Consider the following 27,163-nt stretch of genomic DNA (forward strand, 5'->3'; position numbering starts at 1 on the left):
AACTATGAAACTATGAACACCTCCTGAACACAAACGGTACATTGTGAGATAGAAAATTGTAGAGAGAAACAAGCCCTATAACATAGGATACAACATTTTAATGAACAGTGCTTTCCAAAAAATCAATAAAATGAAAAATATACGAAATAATATGCATGTACTGATTTCTTTCGAAAATCGACAACTATGAAACTATGAACTCTTCCTGGACACAAACGGTACATTATAAGACAGAAAATTGTAGAGAGAAACAAGCCCTGTAACATAGGATACAACATTTTAATGAACAGTGCTTTCCATAAAATCAATAAAATGAAAAATATACGAAATAATATGCATGTACTGATTTCTTTCGAAAATCGACAACTATGAAACTATGAACTCTTCCTGGACACAAACGGTACATTGTGAGATAGAAAATTGTAGAGAGAAACAAGCCCTATATCATAGGATACAACATTTTAATGAACAGTGCTTTCCATAAAATGAATAAAATGAAAAATATACGAAATAATATGCATGTACTGATTTCTTTCGAAAATCGACAACTATGAAACTATGAACTCTTCCTGGACACAAACGGTACATTGTGAGATAGAAAATTGTAGAGAGAAACAAGCCCTATAACATAGGATACATCATTTTAATGAACAGTGCTTTCCATAAAATCAATAAAATGAAAAATATACGAAAGGTTAAAGTGTGATAAACCTTAATTTACCTTTTTATTTCAATCGTAGTATCTAAAAATAGAATCATATACAGAGTGTTGGATTTAAAAAAAATACAACTATAATATTTTTTACTTAATTGTAATATTTTTTGTTATCGTTTAGCTACAATACTCCGTGTCGTATGTGCGAACAACCCTGTATAAGTATTGTCTCAAAGCTATTGCCAAAAAAAATAACATTAAATTTGCAATAAAATAATAATTGTTCTCTTTGTAAAATAGTTTTTATTATAATAATAAACGAAATAAAAATCGAGTATATAGAAATCTTATTAGAATCATCCGAAAACATCATCGTGTTCTTCATTCAAAGCCAGCAATTTATTGATCACATCAATTTCTTCCTCATTATTTAAATTAAACTCTCCAAGTTCTTCTTTGCTCTTCTTTATTTCCAGCTGAATTTTCTTGTATTCTTCTGTCTTGAGCTCGTGAATCTCGTCACAAGCTTGTTTCCACTGAGTTTTGAAATACTCTTTCGCATTTTGCACCTCTGCATAACCCTTCTCCAACTCTTTCAGTTCTTGTAAAAGAGCAACAGTTTGACCTTTGGTCAATGCAGTTTTCTCGAAACTTCGCAGTTTATCTCTTTGGTCTGCCACCAACTTCTTAAGGTACTCGTTATCTCTTTGAGTTTTGCTTAGAAGTTCTATCAACTCTTTGGTATCAGCACAGCAGTACTTGTCCCAATTCTCATTGAAAATTTCCGAAAATATATTCGCCTGGTTTCTGGTTCTTGTTAAATATTTTTCTGTCTTGATACTGTCAAGTTTATTTTGGAGTTCTTCCTGTAAATGTTTACACTTGTTCATCTGAGCGTCTAATTTCATTTCGATATCTATTTTCTTTTCTTGCCATGTTGTTTCGAGTTTCTTTGCTTCAGATTCTTTAAAATCTTCCAAACTGCAGTTGAAAAGTTCTTTCTGTGTTTTCTTCCAAGTTTCGATGTCGGATATTTCTTTCAGTGTTAACACTTCATCGATAATGGGAGGGTTTAAATGAAAATCTGTATCGTCCAGATTAAAAGCAGCATCTTCCAGATTTAAAGTGACTTCTACACGAGCTAAAGGCTGAAAGGTTCTAATAGCCTTCAAGTCAGCAGTGTACCTAGTAAAATAGAACAAATTAAAAAGCATTCTCAAAATTATTTTCAATTTTAAGTTACTTGTAGAGTTTGGAGAACCCGCCCAAAAATTTGGAGACGTCAAATTCGTACTCTTCACTCAGTAATCTCTCTTTCTCGTCAGTAAGTACCAGTTTTGGTGGCCAGGCGTTTAGGATATTTTCGATTTGAGTGTCAGTAGAGACGTAACTTAGCTTTGCACCAATATTCTTCAAATCGGTTGTCACACCTGCCTAACAATTAATATTTGAGAGATTGAATAAAATATTTCAGAAGGATACAAATGCTAGGTACTATTCTCTAAGGTGGGTGGGCCATGGAAGACGACTATAACGAATAAACAGTTTTTATTAGTTTATTTACTGGATAAATGAAAGAAACAAATTATTAATTAACACTTTGTTTTATTGTGTATCATACCGGGTGTTGCATCGTCGGACGGGACATAGGAAATCCCATGTAAATTTTAATGGGGTCAATTATTGGCTTCCCTAATTATTTTAGAGAATAATTCTATTTAGGTTTAATGAAGAACACTAAAACCCACATTCAAAAGAATAACTTAGAATATTTTTGATTAGCTCGTTTACGAGTTATTGCCGATTTCTTTTTAAATATTTCTCCTTTCTTATGGCCCTGTATTTACTTATGAGCACCAGTCAAGGTAAAAGATAACTGTCAAATGAAGTTGTCATTTCAGAAATTTACCTATTTAGTGCTTTATTATTATTGAGAACTCATTCCTACATCGGAAATCTTATAGATGTATTTATAAATACAAATTAATATGAATTAATGTAAAATAAATTAATCAATTACAAGGTTAATTATAGTATTATTACAATATTCAATAACTCATTAATTTAGGTACTATTAAATTGTTAGAACTTTAGGATTTAAGAAGATGTTCAAATATTCCTCCATCGACTGGTTAGACAATAACCCAGGCGATCATAAAATTCTCTTCTTACATTCGCTAGATGATAAACTGAAATTCTATTGCATTCGGCAGAAATAGCATTTTTTAACTCGTCTAGATTTGGGTATTTTTTATCCTTGTATATCCTGTTTTTTAAATGGTCCCAGAGAAAGAAATCATTTGGCGAAATATCAGGAGACCTTGCTGGCCAATTTCCTGTATGATTTAGGTCAATAACGTTTCCGTTAAAACTATTGTCTAAATATTCCCGAACAGCCAGGGTACTATGTGCCGGGCAGCCATCCATTTCGTACCAAACTTCCTGATTTTCCGTAGCGGCATCATGTAAAGCAGGTAAAATATGATTTTCGAGTAGTTCCAAATAATATTCTGCATTTAAATTTCGCGTAAGAAATAATGGCCCGATAATATTGTGTCCGAATATCCCTGCCCAAACATTTACTTTCTGTGGATATTGTTTCGACAAACCTGTGTTAGTTTTCTTTGTTCCAATATCGATAATTTTGAACATTGGGTTCATTATTTAAGGTAAACGTGCATTCGTCAGTGAAACATATGTTTTTTAAAAATTCCCTAGCCGTGTTTGCTCTTTCCATCATATCAAAACAAAACGCCTGCCGCCGTATTTCGTCCCCATCTCGTAGCTCTTGGTGCTTTGCATATTTGAAGGAATAATATGTATGTCGTTTCAAAATTCGAAACGCTGTAGTGTGATCTATCCTCAAGTTTCAATTTTGCTTGTGCTGATCTTTCAATCGTTCTCTTCCACGCACAATAAAACTTCCAAGTCGGTATCATTTCTTGCATCTTCTCTTTGTTCCTGCCTTGCTTCACATCTGCAGTTATTTATTAGGGTACCTTTGGTCTCAAATATCTGCATAGATATTCCTTGCGATTGTAGATTTTCCAGGTATCGGTGTATTCGGATACAGAGCAGCAAACATGTCCGACACCTTTTGATAACTATTTCCTTGATAATACCATTTAATCATCAATACTTTTTCTTCGGTAGTGTAATTCATGGCTAATATTTTCGATGTAGGTATGAGTTTTTAATAATAATAATAAAGCACTAAACAGATAAATTTCTGAAATGATAACTTCATTTGACAGTTATCTTTTACCTTGACTGGTGCTCATATGTAAATAAAGGGCCATAAGAAAGGAGAAATATTTAAAAAGAAATCGGCGATCACTCGTAAACGGGCTAATCAAAAATATCTAAAGTTATTCTTTTGAATGTGGATTTTAGTGCTCTTCAATAAACCTAAATAGAATTATTCTCTAAAATAATTAGGGAAGCCAATAATTGACCCCATTAAAATTTCCATGGGCTTTGTTATGTCCCGTCCGACGATGCAACACCCGGTATACATTACCTTTTTATTCTAGATGTAATCACTATTTATTAAACTTAACTTTTACTAAGTTCTTCCAAATGGCCTTGCAAGGAACAGGGCTCCATACTAGGCTAATATTATAAATCAGTCGTTCAACTTAAAACTAGAGTTGTAATAATCAAAATATCTGCTTTTACTAAAACTACATAAAAAGCTCTTTCATTTAAACGAAAAATTAAATGCTTAACATATATATTATAATCTTCTTTAAAAAACTCAACAACCATTCCTTGAACACAATCGTATAACTAAGAATATATTAATAGAAATTATTTAAAAATTATAGTATTTAATGTGTATTATATCGATAACAAATAAGTTGCCAGATGCGTTTTAGAATGAAATTACAAAAAGAAAAATATTCCGGATTCCTATGGGCTTCTTGTAAGGCCCTTATAAATAAAATAATAATATTATAAACATAAAATATATTGTTTCAACTTTCCCGGTACGTATTTATAACTGAAACCCAAATGTTCATATTTTCATGATTTGTAAATGTTCCTAGTAAGGCACATGTACCCTAGCAAGGCCAAACGGCAAATTTTTTGATTGGCTTTATAACCACAAGCTTTCGTAGGAACACTACCGATATTTTAACTGAAATCAAAGCAAAATAATTATTACTTTTTTCTTTAGTACCATAACACATACTTAATAATAAGTTATTTACTTTTTTCTGTGCGCGCGAATTACAATTATTTTAACAACTCGCCGAAGCGTTTGTATCCTTGAGTTTAATGGAGCTTCGTGTGAGTCAATGACTAAAGAATCCAAGGACAAATAACACCCGAGAGCAAATTGTGACGCTGTCACCAAACAGTGCCGTGGCACATATTTTTCTTAACCTAGCTGTTTGAAGCAATATTTATATTTTTTGATAATTGTTTTGACTACGTCTATGGCGTATCATCCTAATTAATTACGAAAAAAACGTATTAAAATGTTAACAAAAGGTACAAAACTAGTATCGACGTATAGCATATATCAAGTACATATAGATATTAATTGAAATTGAAGAATAATTATCGAATTCAATAAGAAAACGCTAAAAAGTTGGAGTGGACTGTTTATTTACCTATGAAACGTAACTTCTGGCTCTTTCTTATCGCTGCTGCTTTTACACTTGAAAGCTGAACAACTAATCACCATTGTAATAAAGTTTATACAAAGTTTACTACACACAAACTATTAAAAATCGCTAAAATTGTCGCTGGTGACCAAATGACGACTCATTGTTTGCCACCAAAACAAAAAAAAAGGTCACAAATTCTGCTGCAGCCCGTTAGGGACGTTACATGTCCTTATATTCTTTAGTCTTTGGTTTGAGTGGAAGGAATTTGTCATCGCGTGGCAATAACTATGACTTTTTTATAGTTGGCCTTCAAAGGAACATGGCCTTCCATGGTCCACCCACCTTAATCTCTGTTACAACAGAAATTATGGTCTAGAAATACTTACAAATATTGAATAATATAATTAACTTTCTTATTTAGAGTAGATTAGTCAATTAATTGATAAAAAACACCAAAGAATTACATAATAGTTCTTTTTTTATACAAGACGATAATGCAATTTTATCGTCGTGTATAAAACAATATTTTTTCATTAGCGAGTGAAAAACTATTCAGAAATTATTATTTCAAGGGATTTATTACGAGTAGAAAAAATATTGTGCTGCGTTGGCGTTGCTTTCTATGGAATTTGACAAGCAAATAAAGCTGTCTCTTTAGTTGTCAGTTTTGAGTCAATATTTTTTAATTTTCTTTCGTGTCGATTGCTGATTGAATTGGAGCCAGAAATGGCTCAAAACGAAATAAGTAAATTAGCAACAGATATTCAGGCTGAGGCGACAAACGCCATATCCAAGCTACTTCCATTTAAATCCCGAATAACTTATGAAAAGGAATACAAAAATTTTCAAAAATGGAAGCAATTAAAAAACGTGCGGGAAGAAATAACCTATCCTCGCTGTTAAAGTACTATTTTATCTACTATTTTTGATAGATATAAGGCAATTTTAACAGTTGCTATGGAAAAAAAAACATTAAAAATCTACCCCTACCTACCTCATTACTGATTTGGGTAAATATGGTGATGCCATTTGAAGCCCTGGGATGCAGAAACTTAAACATCACAATTCTATCCTTCGCCGCTACCCTCCAAACGAAATTCTGCAAAGACACGTGCAGTACGTTCCTGACGTAGTCCCCCAAAACGTCGTACTTCTTCACCGGTCTCGGCGACATCGGAACGTTTTTAATGACAGTTTCCGCTGATTTCGTGCCGGTGACGTCATAAGTGTCGTCATCTAGAACTCGGCATTCGCTTCTAATTTTCATCTCCATGTTATCGACGGTGTCGGAAGCGTAGTCGCAGGCGTAGTCACCCCCGCCCCTGGCAAAGATGGCTTTGTCCAAGTTTGACATTACCACTTTGGTGGGTATTTTTTCTTCGGAAACGACTTTTTTAACCCTATTTAGGAAAAATAATATTAATACTAGAACGTAATATGACAGATTATACAGATTATAAACTTTGTTTTTTCTTTATTGTTTTTCGTGGTTCCAATTTTCGCAATCGGGCACTATAGTTAGGTTACTAGTTTGCGCACATGGCACGCCCACTTATGGCCTCTAAAATTGTGAACAGCGCCTGACCGGCACAGTTATTAGAGAGATAGCGGAAAACCGAACATGCAGTATTTACGCGTACCTTATTATGGTATGCGCGAGTCAATTTTTAATGCAACGTCCGCTAATAACGTTACCGCCTGACGTAATTTGCGGATCAATTACACCAAGCGTTATTTCTAAATAACGTTTAAAAATTGCTTAAATGGGCATGTGCGGGTATTTGACAACCGGGGCCGGCCGGTGAGATCTTTTATTTTAGGTTATGTTTGAATTGTTTTGAATTATTACTTTAGTTTTATTAGGTAATTTGATATTTAAGTAGCTGGGATTAGTTTTAATTAAATAAATATGGCCCAAAATATGGATTCCACCTCTTCCAATATTAAAGAACCTATAAAGAGGCTTAGGTTTACAGCAGATAACGACTTATCCCTTCTAAGAGAATTTGTTGCTTGTTGCCCTAAACCCACTGGCAGACGTTGAACAATAAAGCACTGAAAATAAGCACTTTAGCCCTTTAGTTTTAAAATACCTAGCAAACACAACAATTTCAAAGTTTTAAATTCATAGTTAGGCTAAGTTTAAATAGCGGACGCAACGCGAACAGAATTCTTTTCGATCCGATAACTATAAATGAAGAGAGTTAATACCACCTATACGGTTTAGCGATATCTCTCTATTACGCTGTTTATTGTTATTTTACGCGAGTTTATTTTTGCGCACACGAAATTTTACTCGTTTGCACATCGTCATAAAAAACAATGGTATTTCGTACTAATGGTATATTGGAACCAAACCGCAGAGATAAGAGTTAACAAAAATTTATCCACAGACACCTTCAATGTCTGTCAAGGAGTCCGCCAGGGCTGTATACTGTCACCAATACTTTTTAATATATACGTCGAAAAAATATTTCAAATGGCCCTGGAAGGAGAAAGTGGAGGAATTAAGATTAATGGAGTTCCAATTAACAATATACGATATGCAGATGATACGGCAATACCAGCACGAACTTTAGAGGATCTCCAGCAAATAATAAATAAGATAGGGGATATGGGAAATCGTTTCGGTCTTAAAATCAACGCTGCCAAGACCAAACTTATGGTAATAGAACGCCAGCCTACAATCAACACCGCATTGACCGTGGATGGAAATATTATAGAGCGAGTTCCACGATTTAAATATCTGGGTGCCATGATCAATGAACGATGGGACTGCGATGAGGAAGTTAAACTTAGAACGAATTATGCAAAGTCAACATTTTTAAACTTAAAAACTTCCTATTAGCACGCAGTCTCCCGCTAACACTTAGACTACGGGTAGTGAAATGCTACATATGGCCCATCTTACTATACGGCGCAGAAACCTGGTCACTCAAGGCTAGAAGCCTGAACCGCATCGAGGCTTTCGAAATGTGGACTCTCCGGAGAGTCTTACGTGTGACATGGACCGCACATGCAACCAACGAAGAAGTTTTAAGAACTGCAGGCTATGAACAAGAAATGCTTAATATAGTTAAAGAAAGGAAAGTCTCATACCTCGGCCATATCCTTAGAGGAGACAAATATTACATTCCTAAGCTGATTCTACAAGGAAAAATAGAGGGACGGCGAGGCCCAGGAAGAAAACAACATTCCTGGCTAAGAAACATACGGGATTGGTGTAACATCAGCGACGCAGCCACCATATTTCGAAGAGCCGAAAACGGCACTCTACACATTGTATGAAGAGTACACTTCCCCTAGGAGATGCAAGACCTTGTCGTTGGTGGGGAAGCTCCTTGTCAGGTGCTGGCAGAATCTCCTCTAGCACTTTGGCTTGGTCCAAGAAGCATCTCACTCATTGCCTTGTCTCTGGCTGTAGTGGCCAGGGAATTGCACCAAGACATTTAAACCAGGCACCTTCTACTGTCTGTGGTCATGTCTCGCGGGTAGAGGGTGTGGGGGGTCTTGGCTTAACCGCCTGGACCAAGAGGAGACAACCTCACCAAAAACCTAAATCCTACGATGGCGGGGCCAGGTCAAAGGGATGCGTGGCTAGATAGGGGACTAGCCATTACTGGTCTCAACCTTGGGGCATCAGGGGGCACCCCATTGTATTTACCCCTTACTTCTACATGCGGGGCTCTGTAGAAGTGGACTGACTATCCCTAGCGACTCGTGGGAACACTATGAGCAGTAATAAAAATAAAAACACCAACACCACCGGAGAAGCTGTGGGGAAACCCCCTAGCGACACTGGGAACAGGAACAATGAAAGTTCCAAGGGGTCAAACCCCCCAAAGAAAACTACAGGAGAGGTGGCTGACACTTGCGCGGGACCGTCCTGTGTTAGTGGCACTCAAGCTACCACCTCCTTTAGCAAGGGTCGGGAGCTTACCTCTAAACCCAACAGGCGACACAGACTACCGTTTCGTCTACCTGGCCTGGGTCAACCAGGCGGGTTGGACGATCCGCTGAGAGTGGGTCTTAGCGGAGCAGAAGCACATAACAGGCCATAACTCGAGAACCACTTTAGATATTGAAACTTTTTTTTATTTTCAAGATCGGATATTTTACAATATGTTTACATAAGAAAAATTCGATAAGGTTGTTTTTTCCATTCAAAAATTGTAAACAATCCATCCATTTACTTTTAGAGCATAGCAATTTTCAGCAATCGTGTAATTTTTTTATTGATAAAGATTTTCACATACTGTCTACAAAGAAAATACAGCAGAAATATTAACAAAGTTCCTGAAAAAACTACAATCTATTATTTCTAATAGATTTCCAGAATCGATTTTTGAATTCATAGTTCTAATAGCGCGACCACTATCGAACACCCACTCAATTCCACTTATTTTTACCAAAAATGCAAGTGTTTCTAGCTTGCACTTAAAAGAATTCAAGCTAAAAGGAAAATTATAACGACTCGTTAATAAATAAACAGATTAACTATCACGAGACGTAATTAAATCGTGAAGCTGAACGCATGATGTACACCTTTTCCTAGAATTTTAAGTACTGACAGAGGTATTGATTGGGTCGACCGGTCAACTGCGATAAATCTGCTATATCCCCTTCCACGTCTCTTAGCGATGTGCACAGTTTCTCGGTTTATTTCATACGTTTGGCAACGTGTTTACTGTCCTCTCTTTGTTCAGTACATTATAAACGTATTGTACTCTTCTTACATACGGAAATCTCGACCAAACCAAACCTTTGCCAGCCCTATAGTATAACTTATAAAACTGATTTGAACTATACGTCACCTCTCGATCTGACTTCTTTTCACCCACGTCACTACTTCGATGTAAGGCAAAGCGTCGTCACCACCAAACGGCACCACGTCACTAGGAGGCGGCAGTTTAAACAAACATTTGCCCTCAGTCTCTTCGAATGTCACGTCGCTCAGTTCAATCTCGGTAAAACCGAGGAGTTCGTGCCCGTGGAACAGAATGATACCGATGTTCTGCGTCTTGAAAAACTCGAACAGCGTCTGTTCGCTGGATAGGATCCTGATCACCACTTTCTCGTTCATATAGATGATGCCTTGTAGTTGCTTGTAAAACGGTTTGGTCTTGATGGTGACGCCGAAAATTTTAAAGGTGAGGTGGTATTTGTCAGGAGCTTGGCTGTAAGACGTGAATTATTAATTGTAGGTATTAAGCAGATGCAGAGTGTCCCGTTTTTGTGTGTTTTATATACAGGGTTTCTCGTTTATGAGTAAACATACAAAGTTATGGTTTTTAAACCGTTTCATCTACCAGGCCTGGGTCAAGCAGGCGGGCTAGACGATCCTCTGAGAGTAGGTCTTAGTGCAGCAGAAGCACGGACTCCGACTGCTCCACGAAGGACTTGCTCCAGAGGAAGCAAAAGCGAAAACACTCCTCCGAAAAGGGGAGAGTAAAGGTTGTCGCCCACTAGACCGCAGCGCGACGCGGCGCGGCGCCATGTGGAAATTTCTTTTGTCTGCTTGCCATGTATTTAAATGGACCAACGCACATCAGAGCGCGCAGCGCAGAAGCGCGCCGCGGGATTTCCGTCAAGAAGTCGGAAGACTTCTCTAGCAACTTTTTTCCGTCTCCGCCGTTTTGGCGCGTTGCAGTGTGCGTACTCACATTGGAAATAATTTTGCATTCGAGTCTTTTCAGTTGGCTTTTTGACTAGGAACTAGTGATACGTATCAATGGTAGAATTGTATTTTTAAAGGTAAATTAGGCAAATCGATTTTCATAAAGGAATATGATATTTTTTTAAGTCTTCCCTCACTAGAGACAGATGGACGAAATGCCGTTCTATCAAAGATTTAATATAATTGAGGGGTGTAGAGGCAAAACCGGCAATCTCCACTTTTTAACAAAAGTGACAATCTCCAATTTTTAAATTCTAATTACCTAAATATATAAAAAAGATCAGGGTTTTTTCACCACATAACTAATATACACATCAGAATAAATAAGAATTATCAAAAGTATTAGTAATTTGTCTCTTCTGAAAAAATATGATGAGTAGAGATACTCGGTGTTTTGCTTCTAAAACCCTCAATTGAGGAGTGCGTAAAATGTTTCCTTTATATTTTGTAATACCCACTGAAAAAAATGATCTTGTCTTTTACTAAATCTGAAAAAAGATGGTAAAATTCTCCAAACTTCTTTCTTTTTTTGTTAATCGTATGAGTCCAAACTTTTCCTCACCCCCTCTTCCTCTTCCTCTGTTAGAAGAGCACAAAAAATACGCTTTCGTCCGTACTTGAACTCATTGCTTTAAAAACTAAACTACAGTAAGTAAAAAATACTTCGACTATAACTAAATAGAGTTGCCGCGTTTCAAAGGCGCGCTATAGTGGGCGCAGTTCCTTCGCAGCCGGAAAAAATTCTCTTCCCATCGCCGCGCCGCGCCGCGCAGCGGTCTAGTGGGCGACAACCTTAAAGAAACCAAGAAACAACCTGACTCATCTCCATCAAAGGGCAAGAGAGGGAGCGAGAAGGAGCGGAACCTCTCACCTCTTCTCCGGCAGGGAGAGAAAATAGCCAGCCAGGATGGAAAGCCGTCCAACACCGGGAGGCAAGCAGGGTCGTATCAGGTCAGTTAAAGAGGTGGAGAAAATGGAGACAGATCCTCCAGCCTCCACCCCACGGATTTCTCAGCCGGAGGCAAGCTCTTCGACTGTGAAGGGCGCCACGGAGGGCCAAACTCCAAGCGTGGAAGGGTGTGTATCCTTGGAGGAAGAACTGTTGTCAGAGGAGGATGGGAAATACCCCGTCCCCTCTACAACAGGGGTATGATGGATTAGAGACTGTGTGATGACTCAAGGAAGGGGGGCACAATAAATCGCAGAAAGGTCGCAGTGATTTAAAAGGTCGCCCTCCCTCTTATTCATTCTACATTCTACGGTTTTCAAGTTACAATGCTAATTTTTTTGTGAAACTAAAGACGCCACACAGATTTGTCCTAGCTTTCTTAGTTTCTGAAATACAGGGCGAATTAGAAATTGTTGCATTTTTCAACTCTCTTTCTATCTCATAACTTATCGAAAATAGACATAGTAATATAACATTTTACATACTGAATACCACATCTCATAAACAAGAAACCCCAAAATACACGTGAAAATGGGACACATTGAACTTTCTAAAAAATATGTTTTTGGCAAAGTAAATCAATATTTTAATTTGTTTTGCATAAGAAGCGTTATATAATCATAAAATAAAAGACATTACCGAAAAACCAATGCTTCTGGAAGCAATGCGTCCAAGTTTCTAGCTTCTTTTACTAGCAGGTTCAAAGAAAACGACTCGTATTCGTCTTCTTCATCTCCAATTTGTATAAACCCATCCTCCAAATATTTCAAAGGAAATTCGGAAGAAAATTCAGCGTCTTCCGTTATTTGGTTAGGTTCTCCTTCGGATATCAGTGGCATATCTTCAAGCACTTCCTCCTCATGATCATTCAACATATGATCTCTAATACTGATCCCTAAGTATAATTCTGGATGGTGTTTCTTCTTGTCAGCCTGACAACCAATGAGCTTACACCTAAAAAACCCAAAAGATCCTTTTTAATTACCCACATAACACACAATAACCGCAGGATATTCATAGAATGTCGGAATGTCCCATTATAAGATCATCTTATAAAGACATCTACAGGATATCCTCCAGACATCCTGAAATCCTGTAGATGTCTCAGAATAGAATATCCTATGGATATCTCTGTCGTATATCTAATGTACATCCAGCTGAGATATCCAAACATGCTCATGATAATAAAATATCCTAACAATATCGTCTAAATATTTAGGAAAAATAAATAATGTTCTACTTTTTATATTACATAAAATGCAATAAACCATACAGATAGATATATATTACGTCAAGGCAACAAAATATCCTGTTGGTATCTTCTGGATAATCTGGATATTTATGAGCTTGGCCACTCCCAGTAATACAGAGAATTTAAAACGCCCGCGCAAAAAATTTCCCACAATCCATCTCGACAGTTGTTTGTTTTTGCATCGTGTATTATTCAGTTCTTTGATTTAGTGAAATTTGAGGTGAATTCGGTCGTTTGTCGATATTGAATGGGCTTAAAAATGACTGAAACTAATAAAACTGGTTGAGTTTGACTTAGTTTTTTTTTACTTTGATTGACTTAGTTTCTTATACTCATAGTTCTAGCCTTGTTCTAGCAGAAATTCTATCCTAACCTCAACTAATGTCGAAAAACGACGAACGACTCAGGGTCTCACAATGAAAAATTTGTGACAAAATTATAGGTGAAAATTTGTTGAAAAGCGCTTGTTCTTTATCCCTAAACCCATTTTCGTGTTTGATCTATTCGAACAGAAATCCTATTTTTGTGTTTTATTGTGAGTTTCTGGAATGTGTGGTGTTAGAAATTATACCTGTATCCTGTGTGCTAACTTTGATGTAAACTGTTGCTGCTAGACATAAACTGCTAGACTCCATAAAGGGTAGTATAATCTGGTATAATACCATGGTACAAAGATATAATACCATACGATCGAAAAAAACGGCGTCAGAGGTGGCTTGGAAATGAAGATTGCTGTTATTTTGTATATAAAATTATATGGGGAATGTCATCGATCGTAATTTTCAAGCCAATTGAACGCCGTTTTTTTTTCGATGGTACAGTATAAATTGAAAGCTCTTAACTCATACCAATAAACTTCTAAATTTTGACGCAAAATTCATTGACATAATATTTAGGTATATTTTAGAGCTGTTAATAAAAATATCCAATGAATAACGTCAAAATGTGGCTAAATAAAACTAAATCGCGAACGTTTTTACTATAAACTAAGGATGAAGTAAGTATTGTCAAATAACAGTCCTCATATAATGTCCTAAAAATATTCTATAATGCTCCCAACATCATCCTTGTATTATCCTATAAATATCCCAAGGCTTGCCTAGGGATGTCTTGAAGATGACTTTTTTTGTCCCATCTGGATATTCCATAAATGTGGCGGATAATATGTGGCGGATTCATCTCTCCAAAAAAATCCTTTATGGATATTTCGTCACTGCGAAATCTACGAAATAAAATAGGTATTTTTTTGTAAACACAGCTGCGTTGATAATCTACTAAAACCGTTGACGTTCTGTTAAAATGACATTATATCATGTTAAACTTCAAAATTAACAATTACTACCTGATAACAATTACTTAATAAGGTAAAACCAAAAAGCCTCAAACTTTCTGTATGATTATTTTTAATTTGTTTTTAATTTTTACGTATGTTATGTTTATTTATGTTATGTTCTTTAAAATCAAAGAAGCGATTGCCATACATTACTAACATCTACAAATGCATGAGCAATACATTTATTTTTATTATATTGTATTAAAAAAGCCTCTTTTATTTTTCTTTTAGAGGTTATCGCCTCTTTCATTATAATTTTGGCGTTATTAAAATTTATTCTGTGCCCTGTGTCCCATGAATGCTGACAAATCTTAGTGCACGGCCACACAGAAAGCGTTTTTTGCGTTTTTAGCATGAAGCGTCTTTTGCGTCTAAAACAAAATAACAGGATTATATAGGAGTGGCCCCACCAAAAGCGTCTAGCGTTCAGCGTGTCTCGCAAAAAACGCTAATGAAAACAAATCAATTTGTTTTCTGTAGCGTCTTTAGCGTTTTCTATGAGACCCCATCATAGGCGGACGTAATATTTAATTATACAATAAAAATAAATTAAATACATAGTTTGCATTTTTTTGTTTAGAAAGATTCTATTAAATTCAAAAATTTGAAGGAAATGTTTGAAATGTTGAAAAAGTAATAAATTAAAGGAATATTTTCTTACGCGTAAAAAATAGTTTTTATGCGTAAAAAGTGTTTTTTTCTGCGTAAAAAAGTTTTTTTAACAAAAACAAATAGTTTTTGACGCGTAAAAAATAGTTTTTTACGTGTAACAAATAATAGTTTTTACACGTAATTTTTTTCCTGTAAAAAAGTTTTTACCAGAAAAATAAGTTTTTTGAGGCGTAAAAATTAGTTTTTTACGTGTAACAAATAATTTTTTACACTTAATTTTTTTTGTGTAAAAAAGTTTTTAGCAGAAGCAATAAGTTTTTGAGGCGTAAAAATTAGTTTTTTACGTGTAACAAATAATTTTTTACACGTAATTTTTTTTGTGTAAAAAAGTTTTTAGCAGAAGCAATAAGTTTTTGACGCGTAAAAATTAGTTTTTTACGTGTAACAAATAGTTTTTTACACGTAAAAAATATTTTTTTTGCGTAAAAAAGGTGTTTTACCAGAAAAAAAAATGTTTTTACCAGAAACAATAAGTTTTTGACACGTAACAAATAGTTTTATACGCGTAAAAAATAGTTTTCTACCAAAACAAATAGTTTTATACGCGTAAAAATAGTTTTTTAAGTATAACATTTTATTCGCGTAAAATAATAAAAATAGTTTTTAACATGTAATAAATGGTTTTTTACACGTAATAATTTGATTCACTTTTACAAAATTTGTATTAAAATAAATATCAATATTTTTGATAAACACGTGGACTGCTCACAAATTAATACACATCGCGTCACTAACGTATTTCTAAGCCGTTAACACGTTTCGTTACAACTAGCTCGTGTGTCAGGGCTGCGGCCGTCTCGCAGCTCGTATGTCACGGCCTTGAATGTTTACTCCCAGCACGCGTAAAGAAGTTTCACTCCAAAAATGTTCATAAATCATGTCCTAAGATTGCGTTAGCAATTAGTAATATATACATATTTACTAATCTATTATATTATAATTAGAACAAGTAACCACAATACTACAACATAAAAAAACTATATACATATAAACTAAAATTCGTAAAATAAATGGCAAATAACATTATTTTTACACACACCACTGGCACTAGCAGTAGATTGTGTCTGTCGCCGAATATATGCCCCGGCCCGTCCACAATTCAATCCCAGCATCTTTTATCTTCGTCTCTTCAACGCTAACCGCGCCGATCTCGCCCATCTCTTTCTCACAGGATTGATTGTTGCACGGGCCGGGAATCCACGAGCTTGCGACATTACTAATTGACATCTTGATAGAAACTGCAGACCTGCCGCGTCTTTTGCGTGTTTTTTACTGGACACAAATCGAAAAAAACGCTTAAAACGGTAAAATCGCAAAAAGCGCTTGAGACGCAAAAAACGCAAAACGCTAAAAACGCTTTCTGTGTGGCCGTGGGCTTAGATTTGTAAAAATAACTATTTTATTTTGTAGATTTTCTTGCAGTGGCTAAATACCCATTTTTTTGGAGAGATTCTATACTATAATGTACCATTTGAAGTTAACTGGGGTCTTGGCATCTTTCAGTGATATAACTTGGGCACTCCTCAAGCTCATCAGAACGAAGCCAATTCTGTCACGTCTGTTTTGGGGATCTACGGAAATGCATTCGACTCTTAGAGGTTGATTAGAGCTCCTCAATTTTCTTAGTTCCTTTTTATCAGCTTCCCAAATCAGTTCAGTGTTGAAGGATATCGATTCTTCTGGTACTAACTTGTCTGACTCTACATCCAAATAATAATTTTTAGTTATTTACATATAACAACTATCTATTATGAAAATACGTTATTATAGAATGAACAAACATATAATAATTTCAAAAAAAAAAACAAGTTGTTTTTTTAATGCCGGGTCCAGACCACACAGACAAAACAACGACAAGACAGAAACATTCATGTTTTACAACAAAATTGCGACAAATCCAATACATTTCTGCGACATTTTTGTCTCATTTTTGTTTTGTTTCAAAATTCGGAAACTTTTCAATGCCCCGCAGTTGTTGGCGCAGTGTGGATGGCGGGTGCTATCAACAATTGCACACATGATTAATAAAACTCATTCGCAACAACTGAACTTTTGACTTTGTTGTACTTTTGTCCTTGCGGTGTGGACAATTTGTCTCAAGTTTGTCTTGCCAAAATTCCCCATTTTTTGTCGCAAGTTTGTCTTGTTTTTGTCTCAAAATCGTGTTTATTTTTGTCGCCTTCGTGTGAACCCGGCATCACAATAGAGAACATCGACTCTAACTTAGAGATCCAATTTTAAGCACTGTTCTAAAACGGCGAGTAAGATTAGGCCTCACTTCATGCCTCACTATGTAGGTACCCCAGATGTACTGAACAAAGGAACAAGAGCAAGTATTTTCTCAAACGCTTCAAATATAGAGTCGGGTTAAATGATAATGTAATAAAAAAATGTTGTAGTACGCATTTGTAGAAACAATATATCTACTGAAGGGTTTCTAATTTCATATTGATGTAAGTTTGTAATAACTGTTAAAGAAAACGAAAATGACGACAAAGTTTACCTAGAATTCTTCCATTAAAATTTGCTTCGATATGTATGGGGTGTTTGACAAAATCCATACTCTTTCCATCACCAACCGACAGTACCACATTAACATATTTGCCGCTGAGCTGATTCATTTGATAAATAAAGAAAAAAACATACAGAAAAATATTAACTTTCTCTTAAAATGTCATTAAGACTGACAAACTAATCAAACGTCAATATTTGACATTTACTTTTTTTGGTTTCAGCTTGGTTGGGAGCATTATGCCTGTGCGTATCGTTCACAACATCACCTTTGATCATAGCGGTGTGCAGGAGGAAATCAACTAGACTGGCAGCGGTTTTAGGAGGATTGGTTATGGCGTTGGCCTGTCTCTTTACTTCGTTTGCTGTCAAGTTCCATCAAGCTCTTCTTAGTTATGGTTTGGTGTTAGGTAAGCTTGAGTACTGTATTTTTCATCTGAAACTATTAATTTTTTTAGAGCAGAAAACAGTGTTTTATTTCTTTTCAAGGCATATTTGTTTGAGACTTTTAATGAATGTCTAGCTTGGATTTTCAAGGGTTTTATAGTCTTTAAAATTTAAGACATATTTTTTCTAAGATAATTTTTTTATCCCTTTTTAAATAGGATTGGGGGCTGGTGTAGTAAGAGAGACGTCAACTATAGTTTTAGGACATTACTTTAAGAAAAGGCGGGAATTTGTGGAGATGGTTGCTCAAGCAGGAACCGGTGTTGGGATAGCTCTATTTTCCGTTTTGTACAAAGAAGCAGTAGGGTAAGTACACCACAGCACATAATGCCGTATGATCGAAAAAAAAACGGCCTGAGCGATGGCTTTGAAATGAAGATCGCTGTTTTTTTATATGGAATATGGTCATTTCCAAGCCAATTAGACGCCGGTTTTTTTTTCGTATATACGGTACCATACGATCGAAAAAAGACGGCGTCAAAAACGGCTGCGGAATAACAATCGATGATACTTCTGGCGAGGTCAAGCTCTAGACGTCATTTACTTGACGCGTGCTCTTCTTTATTTTTTATAGTATAAAAAATAAATATAGGTTGTAAAGGTTGTAATTTATTTTTATATTGAATAAAAGTGTAAACTGAGTATACTAATAAAAGGTGATATAATTATATACAACTTGCTAAAAAATTCATGAAAATAGAGATAAAAATAAAAAAAAATATAAGCACCTTAAAGCTTATACTGATTTAGTAATAAATAAAAATAATAGTATATTATTTCCTTTTGATGTTTTATTTAATGGTATATATGTATAAATCTTCTTTCAAAGCGCATTTTCGTGTATAAAATCAGGTTTCGATAAAATGTATCGCGACCACTCTCATCTCTGACCCGATATCCCGGGGCCGCCGCAACCAACTTCAAAACTAGATTAAACGACACCCGAAATATCCGCCGGAAATGGCGGGAATAATTCAGAATCGCCGTTTGGGGCCGAGATTCCGGTCGGAAACCTGTCGATATACATTTATGGCGTGCGGTGGGAAATTGCCACCGCCCCGGACCCGATAGCGCCTATATTTTTCGCTTCGAACATAGAAACAGAGGTAATTTTACCGATTTTAAAACCATTTAACATTATAGTCGTTTTTTAATGCCAAATTTCGATGGATGCGTTCCATTCGATACAACCATAGAACAGAAAAAACTAAGGGAGTAAAAAAATTGGCCAGTGGAATAGACCAATAGGCAACTCATAAAATGTAATCTATCTAGAGATGTAGAGGTGGAAATTCTAGTTCCTTGGGAGGAACTAGTTCCTTAGTTCTAGTTCCTCCAGAGGAATAGTTCCTTGAACTAGGTCTTTAGTTCACAATAGTTCCCGACTAACATTGACATCCTCCTTGCTTGCTAATGCGTTTCGTTGTCAGTCAGAACTATTCACAGTATGATCTGTATAATTTTTATAATGTACGGGGATATATCGAGACGTGTAATTGTGTATGTTGAAAACATATATTAAATAAAAAAAAAAAAAAATTAAAGCAAATCGGAATTTAAAAACTATATCACAAATCAATTTAGACAAATATATAAAAAGGTTTTACGAAAAATTGCATTTTCCTCACTTCAAGCTTTGTCTAAAAATTCAGAATATCCACTTCGTTTTATAAGATATTTTCTTAATTTTAGGGACCCCTAAAGTGAAACATTCCATAAAATATTTAAAAACAAAACTAAAATTAAAACAGTATCCACGACAATTTTCTGTGGTAATTAAGCCGCGCCGGCTGTGGCAATAAACAATGCCGAATCCATCGTCGTCTTTTTGTATTATATCTCGGATCTGCCGACTGAATAGATTCACGTGAACTAATCTTTTGATTAGTTTGTCTCGGTCCGGATCCGATAACAAAAGGCATGGCTGGCACTCCCCACACCTTCCTAGCAGGCTAGCATCAATCGCGCTGGCTGATCCATACGTAAAATAGTCTTTTATTTAGTTCCTTTAGGTCCGGATCCGATAAGATACGGCTGAGACTTCCCACTACTGCCTAGCATCGATCGCGCTGGCCCGATCCGTTTGTACGCAAACTGAATGCTTTTATTTAGTTTTAGTTCCTCTAGGTCCGGATGCGATAACGTACGGCTGGCATTCCCCACTCCTGCCTACCGTCGGGCTACGCGCGCTGGCTGATCCCTCGCCGTCGCATATTATTCTATATCGGACTCAGTCTCGATCCCGGAATAGGTCCTGAGGAACTAGTCGTTTGAGAAACCAGGAACTAGTTCCTTTCATTCCGGGGTCGGAATAGTTCATTGGAACTAGTTCGTTCACGAACTACACACCTCTATAGAGATGTAGATGTGGAACCAGACTAACTACGGTCACTCGAGAATATTGCCAGCGATAGGGAAAATCATGTTGAACACGAGTCCACATCTGCTAGACCAGAAAACGGACTATATGCTCACCAAACATGATTTTGCAGAAAAGATAAGGGATTCGCATTCCGTGGAGAAGAATGGGAAAGTAAACGAGTAATGAACACTCAAGAGATGGCAGTCTACACAGATGCTTCCGCAAATTCAGGGGACACAGGTATAGGCATCTTTTCAGAGGAACTAGACATCCTACGATCTTTAAGGCTATCGGATGGCTGTAATGTTCTACAAGCAGAGGTTTACGTCATAAAGGAAGTGGCTAGTTGTATACGAGAGAAAATTGCTGATAGACCAATAGGTGTGTCTCATTTTAATTCACAGATAAATTTTCTTTTCTTGGGACTAGTTGGACTTCCATCGGAAGGTGGGAGATAGTATCGATCATTGTTGCACTTTCTTATACTTTTACGACTTTTAGTCAACTGGACTAGTTTGTGACAATATTTTTATTTATTTACAGGAAATTGGGATGGAGATTGGGTCTGCAAGCGGTGACAGGCCTGTTAGCTTTAGGTTTCTTTCTCCCCATCGTGTACCGATCGGCAAACCTCTATCATCCTCAGAGGAGAGCCATCACGCATCTGAAAAACCAAAGAAAGAAAATGAAGGAGAAAAAGACGCATTCTAAGGTGAAGAAACCGCCGATGTTCGATTTCAGCCCTTTGAAAAGCAGAGGGTTGAGGGTGATGATGCTGGCGTGCGGTTTTGGAGCCTTGGGGATATACGCACCCATTTTTTATTTGGTAAGTGTTGTAATTTTGGTGAAATAGATCAATCTATAGAATGCTGTTATTCTGTGGTAATCGCAAAACAATTTCCGATGCACGTGATGAACTTTGAGTGACAACCGATGGCGACAGCGCGGCCAGATTGTGATGGATTTATCAGATGCATCTTAATTTTTAAAATTGGCAAACAACATAAAATTTACTATATCATTTTTTAAAGAGTTTTACGTTTTATTTTTAATTTAATAACTATTTTACTGACTAATTGATTTATTTGTTTTATAGCTTATTTTGCTTTATTACATTGTAATGACAAAACTTTCCAGATTTGTCCGTTAACATGGTAGTGTGGCCTTTATATAATTATAATTAAAATGGTTTACATTAGGCGGTGAGGCAGAACTTGGATAATTAGAACACCGACTTTTCAGAGCGTAAATATGGTTTATCGTTTACATATAAAAACAAGAGTATAACCAGCTAAAGAGATCAGAAATTAGGGCATGTACTTTTATAAGGGCTCTTTCTAATTTCAGTTACTATAAACTCTATTGCCACTTACCTTATTACGTCAACATCCATCGGCAATACATCAACAACAAGAACCTGTCGAAGATTTCATTGATCCCCTTGTAGATCTACCTCTTCGGTCTTGGACTCATTCTTTGGATTGAACCACTCGACAGGTTATCACAGTGTTCTTTCAAATAACTTAATATTTTTAGTGATTAGGTGAAATAAAAGAAATAAAATGCCGATTTTTCACAACACCTAACTATATTTAATATAAAATAAATAAATAAAAAATAAAGAAAAAGGTTCGTATAAATAAATGTAATAAAAAAAAAAAAAAAAAAAAAAAAAAAAAAATTAATGACAATTAGAGAATTGAAATTAAAACTCAGAGATAATAAAGGATTAAAAAATACAAAATATTTCTTCTTATTAGTCCAATTTAAATTATCTAATTAAGCATGCTTTCAAATCTCTCTTAGAATTATCGTTGGCAGAAAATTAATATATTAAAAAATATTCACTGAACAATTAAATTTTAAATTAGAATTTAATAAAAGAACAATTGCAAAATAATCACTTATGCAATGACATCTAAAATTTACTAAGGCCTTTAGAACAAACAGAAAGTCTTAAATCATTAATAAGAAAAATATTAGGAAAATCAAAACAACAATTAAAATACTGTAAGCATGAATGGTTTAGAATTTTCTAACTTGAGAATTTATTTGAGAAAATCTTTAGATAGGGAACTTACTAAAACAATTAAAAAAACCACTGGATAATATAAGATCTACACGGAGTAAATTCGACCGTCTAATTTAAAAGTCCGGTACCGACTAATTTGTGAAGGTGAAAATACTGATGCTGGTATTATCTCGGAAAGGCGTTACTACATCTTTGGCACGCCCCTGTTTGAGGAACCTTCGAATACCATCCAAATGCATATTTCGCACCTTTTTAATTGGCCGAAGGGCTCCTTCACCGAAAGATCCCTAGACTGCTTTCACCCTTGTTTCTGGTCCTTGTCCCGAGAGGACATCAGCATGTCCTATTTATTAATTAAATGTAATTTTTAAACCCTTCCGTGTAAATCTTACTCTTTTACCAATTTGCTGAAAAACATTCATAATCTACCTTAACTAGTAGGTATCGTGACATGGGATTACCTTAAAACCGCTAGAGTATTAAATCTTTATTTCTTCAATTTCATTTTGTCTATTTCTATTTAACTTTCTAGAGACGGAAAAAGATGAAATCCTATTTCTATCATTTTCAGACATTCATCTCGTGAACATTTGTAGTTCTGATTTTTAAAACATATATTTAATACTTTTAATTTTCAATTTAAAACCTCTAGCGATGGGATGATTTAATTTTACTTATTTCCTTAAGCATGCCTACGTGCTTTTTCTGCGTTGTTTATTTTGAGATATCCCTAGGGTACATAACTGGTACCACTCTGTCAAATAGAGTTTTGATAATATGGGATGAATGTTTGTTCTACTTTACCCTCGTTTATGTGACTTTAAAATTATTTAGAAGATTGTATTATTTGCTTAGTTAGTTTCTCAGGATATATGCGTACATTTAGAGTTTATGTGTCTTGAATATCATTAGATTATTTCTTAGACCTTTAAATTCGTTTGCCTATGTCAACTGATAACTTCGTAAACTGAAATGGTCCCATCTTAGAATAACAAACCAAAAGATAAAATTTTACAGAGCTTGATATTATTCTATTACAAAATATTTATTTATAATATTGGTAAAAACTAGTATATTATGAATAAAGCGATATTATGGGTTATTTATTTACTGAGGTACATCTTACAACGCCATAAGTGGTAATAACAAGAAAGAGGGTGTTATTAATGCACAAACTAAATAATCACAAAATTTAATAAAACCTAACTTTGAAAGTGGTATAACGTGCTTATCAATCAAACTTACTTTTCTGAGTGCAGTCAAGGGTAATAAAGGATCTTTATTGTCACGTTCTCGCTCAAAATACACTTCCCCAATAAATTAACGCACCACAAAAAAATAACCAAAAGTTTAAGTTAAGTTTTTGTCAAAACCACTTATCCGATTTGGACGATTTTTTTTTGAATGATAGGTTATTCTTTCCACAATGTTGCTATACTAACTGTATTTTGATAGGAACCCTTTTTATACTAACCGAGGTGTACTTAATTATAACGTGTTTTTTTTTTAATAAAATTTGCTTGACACCCTGTAGGGTTGATCAGTTACAGTATCAGTTAAAATTGAAATCACATTTTAGCCCTTATCTTTTTTATTTGTTTTTATTTACCCAATTATCTTCCTTGTGCAGTATGTATTGTATGGGATGACATGATTTAATATTGGTTTTAATTAACATTTTTCCATTTTACTCACTAAAGTAAGTAGAGCAGGCTATGGAAAAACACGGATTACCAGTAAATATCAAATAGAGATGCTTGTTGTCAGTGTCAGTCGTTTTCGTCTCTTTATTATATCAAAAATATGCAACGTGCACGTGAAACAAGAAATTTTACTGGCGAAGAATGTGCTCAAGCATTAATATTGCCTGAGGAAGGTTGGAGCTACTGAAGAATTGGTGAACGATTTAATGTAACTCACTCAACCATTTCACGACCCAAGCAGCATTTGGACGTCAGGACAACGTTGTGTCACGCGACCAGACGTCGGGGCGCAACGTGGGCACAACCTCTTGCCAAGCCTAGTCTGCACTAGTTTGGAGAATAGTTTTTGGGTCGAAACGACGTTGGATTCCGACGTTGGCTAGAAGCCTAATTTAGTACAAACTGCAACGTTGTTTTAAACATTAAGTTTAATCTAATTTACAATAAAACTAATATAGCGTCTAAGTCGCGTTTTATCCTGAATTGAGATAATTATAGTAAAATATTATTTTATGATTTATTTAGAGACATATGTCAGATGACAGTGAAGGAAAACAAAACAAAGTATTTAAGTGTGGAGGATGTTTTAAGACCATAATTATTGAAACACTTTAACCGACTCTGTAACTCGTTACCGAAGGCAAAAAAGTTAAGCAAACCAAAGTTATTGATATTAAAATGTATTTTTTTTTTTTTAATAAAGTTTTATAATTAGTTATTTTATTTAGAAGTTTAAAATTTTTCTGCTTGAATTTTTTTTTTTTTTTAGTAAAATGAGAAGAATTTATTCGCAGTCGAAAGAATTGTTTCCACTTGACTGATTTTTAAAAGGTCAAATATTTCAAAGTTAATGTATTCAAAAAAGCAGGAATTGCTATTTTTAGGAAAGAAACATTTTTCTTATTTAACAACATGGCTGCTTTCCTTTGTTGTTGTTTTGGAGATTAAGATGGAGTAGTTCGAGTAGTAGTCGCATACTGGACTAGTAAAGTCGTAGTTCAGCCTTAACAGGTAGTATACTCGTCGCAAAATTGCCTAATTTAGTCATCCCAGAGTCTAGCTTGTGCCGCCCTCTATAATAAATAAACGAGGGAGTGGAAAAACTATCGGTAATATATGTCGATGTATATTTGGTTTATATATGTACCTTTCTTATGTGTACGAAATTAAGTTTTATAAAACAAAAACAACACTGAACTGTCTGACTGAACGAAGAACAGTAAGGTGAAAATTTAAGATTTATAGTTTATGGTTCAATACAGTTGCCAAAAGGTAGTGACTCGACGTCCACCAACGTAAGAATAAGGAAATCTAAGCAACGTTGGAATTAGTAAGACAGACGACGTTTGACGGTTTTACTATTAACGTTATAGACCAGGTCCTGAGAGGAAACTGATGTCGGAAAACTCTATATTGTGCAATGTTGTAACTACGTTGTCCTGATCACCTAAAGATCACTTAAGCAAAAAAGGTTACAGGACAACGTTTATTCGACGTCTCAGAAGTTTCTACTTTGCTGTAGTACAAGTCCAACGTCGGCACAACGTTATAAAAACGTTTAAATTTATTTAATACTAAAGGTAGGGAGCTAACTATTTTTTTGTAACTAATAACGTTGTGTTTAGTATTGACATGTGGTCCTCATTTGAAAATGCTACTTAGCAGGAGTTATACAACGGTATAGAGATACTAGGAGTAATTGTCGCAGGCCAGGACAAGGCAGGAATCGAAGAACTAATCAGAAGATAATCCGACATTTTTAAAACTCTCAAAAACATTAAGACAACGTTTCGTAACAGCTCGGACCTTTTAAACTCAGCTCAGAGATACTAATAGTTTACAAGTTTGCACAGAAACAAGCATCTCTATTTGACATTTACTGGTAATCCGTGTTTTCCATAGCCTGCTACTTACTTTATTGAGTAAAATGGAAAAATGTTAATTAAAACCAATATTAAATCCTGTCATCCTATAAAATGTTGTTTCTCGTGCAATAAGGAAGATAATGGGTAATAAAAAAACAAAATGTAAAAGGCTAAAATGGAAGTTTCAATTTTAACTGATACTGTGAAACTGATCAACTCTACAGGGGGTGTCACAAATTGCAAAATTTTAAAAAAAAACACGTTATAATTGCTACACACCCGGTATTGAGTAAAAAGGGTTTTCCTATCAAAATACAGTTAGTATAACAACATTGTAGAAAGAATAACCTATCATTCAAAAAATCGTCCAAATCGGATAAATTGGTTTTGACAAAAGAAACTTAGCTTAAACTTTTCGTTGGTATTTTGCAATGGGGCGTTAATTTATTGAGAGTGTAGTTTTAAAAAACAGGGCTTCTAGAGCTCGTTGCTTCGACTGTTTAACTGCTTCAATATTTCAGAAACACGAGATTTCAAAGTAAATAAAACTTGAAAATTTGGACTGCTTAAAAGACTATTCGTTAGCTAAAGTGCAATTTAAACAAAAGATACTATGGAAAATGGGAAAGATAATTACTCACAAAGGTTCAACAACAACACGATATTATACAAAGTAATGACTGACGCTTCTGGGATAATTGTTAAATACCAAACGACAACCTTGCTGAAAACGGCGCAATGTGACCAACGACATAGCGATATGGGAGAATTTCCGGTTTAAAATAATTTTTTAGCTTTAATCTAAATAAAATATCAGTTATAATCATTTGCTCTATAAAGTCAAATGAAGAGCTGCTTAGTATCATAAATTATATCTACAACAAATTTAAACATTTTTGCCAAAATTTCATTTAGTCAGGTTTATACACTTTAATGTCAATGTTGATATGATTTAGTGATGGGCAAAACTGTTATTTTTAGATAACAGTTGAAACTGTTATAGTTATTTATAAATAACAGCTTAAAAATAACAGGTTTCTTTATTTTACTGCTAAATATCTGAAAGAGTATGAGACGGCCACCGCCAGG

General features: G+C 35.2%; 2 protein-coding genes across 2 annotated transcripts in view; one reads left to right on the forward strand and one right to left on the reverse strand.

Annotated features, from left to right (window-relative positions):
• The window catches only part of LOC115884362 (monocarboxylate transporter 2-like), a 129,821-nt gene that overhangs the window by 85,053 nt on the left and 17,605 nt on the right, over nucleotides 1–27,163 (forward strand). Inside the window, exons 4-6 of the mRNA XM_030902922.1 lie at nucleotides 17,890–18,075; nucleotides 18,271–18,418; nucleotides 21,018–21,300. Of these exons, the coding sequence (XP_030758782.1) occupies nucleotides 17,890–18,075; nucleotides 18,271–18,418; nucleotides 21,018–21,300 (617 nt within the window). The remainder of the gene's footprint in view (nucleotides 1–17,889; nucleotides 18,076–18,270; nucleotides 18,419–21,017; nucleotides 21,301–27,163) is intronic.
• Nucleotides 946–17,851, reverse strand: LOC115884359. The gene is made up of 7 exons (XM_030902916.1): nucleotides 17,658–17,851; nucleotides 16,623–16,854; nucleotides 12,537–12,851; nucleotides 10,086–10,448; nucleotides 6,266–6,671; nucleotides 1,899–2,089; nucleotides 946–1,840 (listed from the first exon to the last, which is right to left on the reverse strand). The coding sequence occupies exons 1-7, from the start codon at nucleotides 17,773–17,775 to the stop codon at nucleotides 1,012–1,014; spliced, it is 2,454 nt and encodes an 817-aa protein (XP_030758776.1). The 5' UTR covers nucleotides 17,776–17,851; the 3' UTR covers nucleotides 946–1,011.

Source organism: Sitophilus oryzae, unplaced genomic scaffold, assembly GCF_002938485.1.
Source record: "Sitophilus oryzae breed Bouriz unplaced genomic scaffold, Soryzae_2.0 scaffold_227_pilon_pilon, whole genome shotgun sequence".
NCBI lineage: Eukaryota > Metazoa > Arthropoda > Insecta > Coleoptera > Curculionidae > Sitophilus > Sitophilus oryzae.

What these genes read in the sequence shown, in the direction of transcription:
- LOC115884359 (XM_030902916.1), bottom strand. Translation starts at nt 17,775, where the DNA reads ATGAATCAGCTCAGCGGCAAATATGTTAATGTGGTACTGTCGGTTGGT. An exon ending in ACCCCAGTTAACTTCAAATG is followed by an intron (nt 12,852 to 16,622) that starts GTACATTATAGT and finishes TGGGTTTTTTAG; the next exon opens with GTGTAAGCTCATTGGTTGTC. An exon ending in CCAGAAGCATTGGTTTTTCG is followed by an intron (nt 10,449 to 12,536) that starts GTAATGTCTTTT and finishes CACGTCTTACAG; the next exon opens with CCAAGCTCCTGACAAATACC.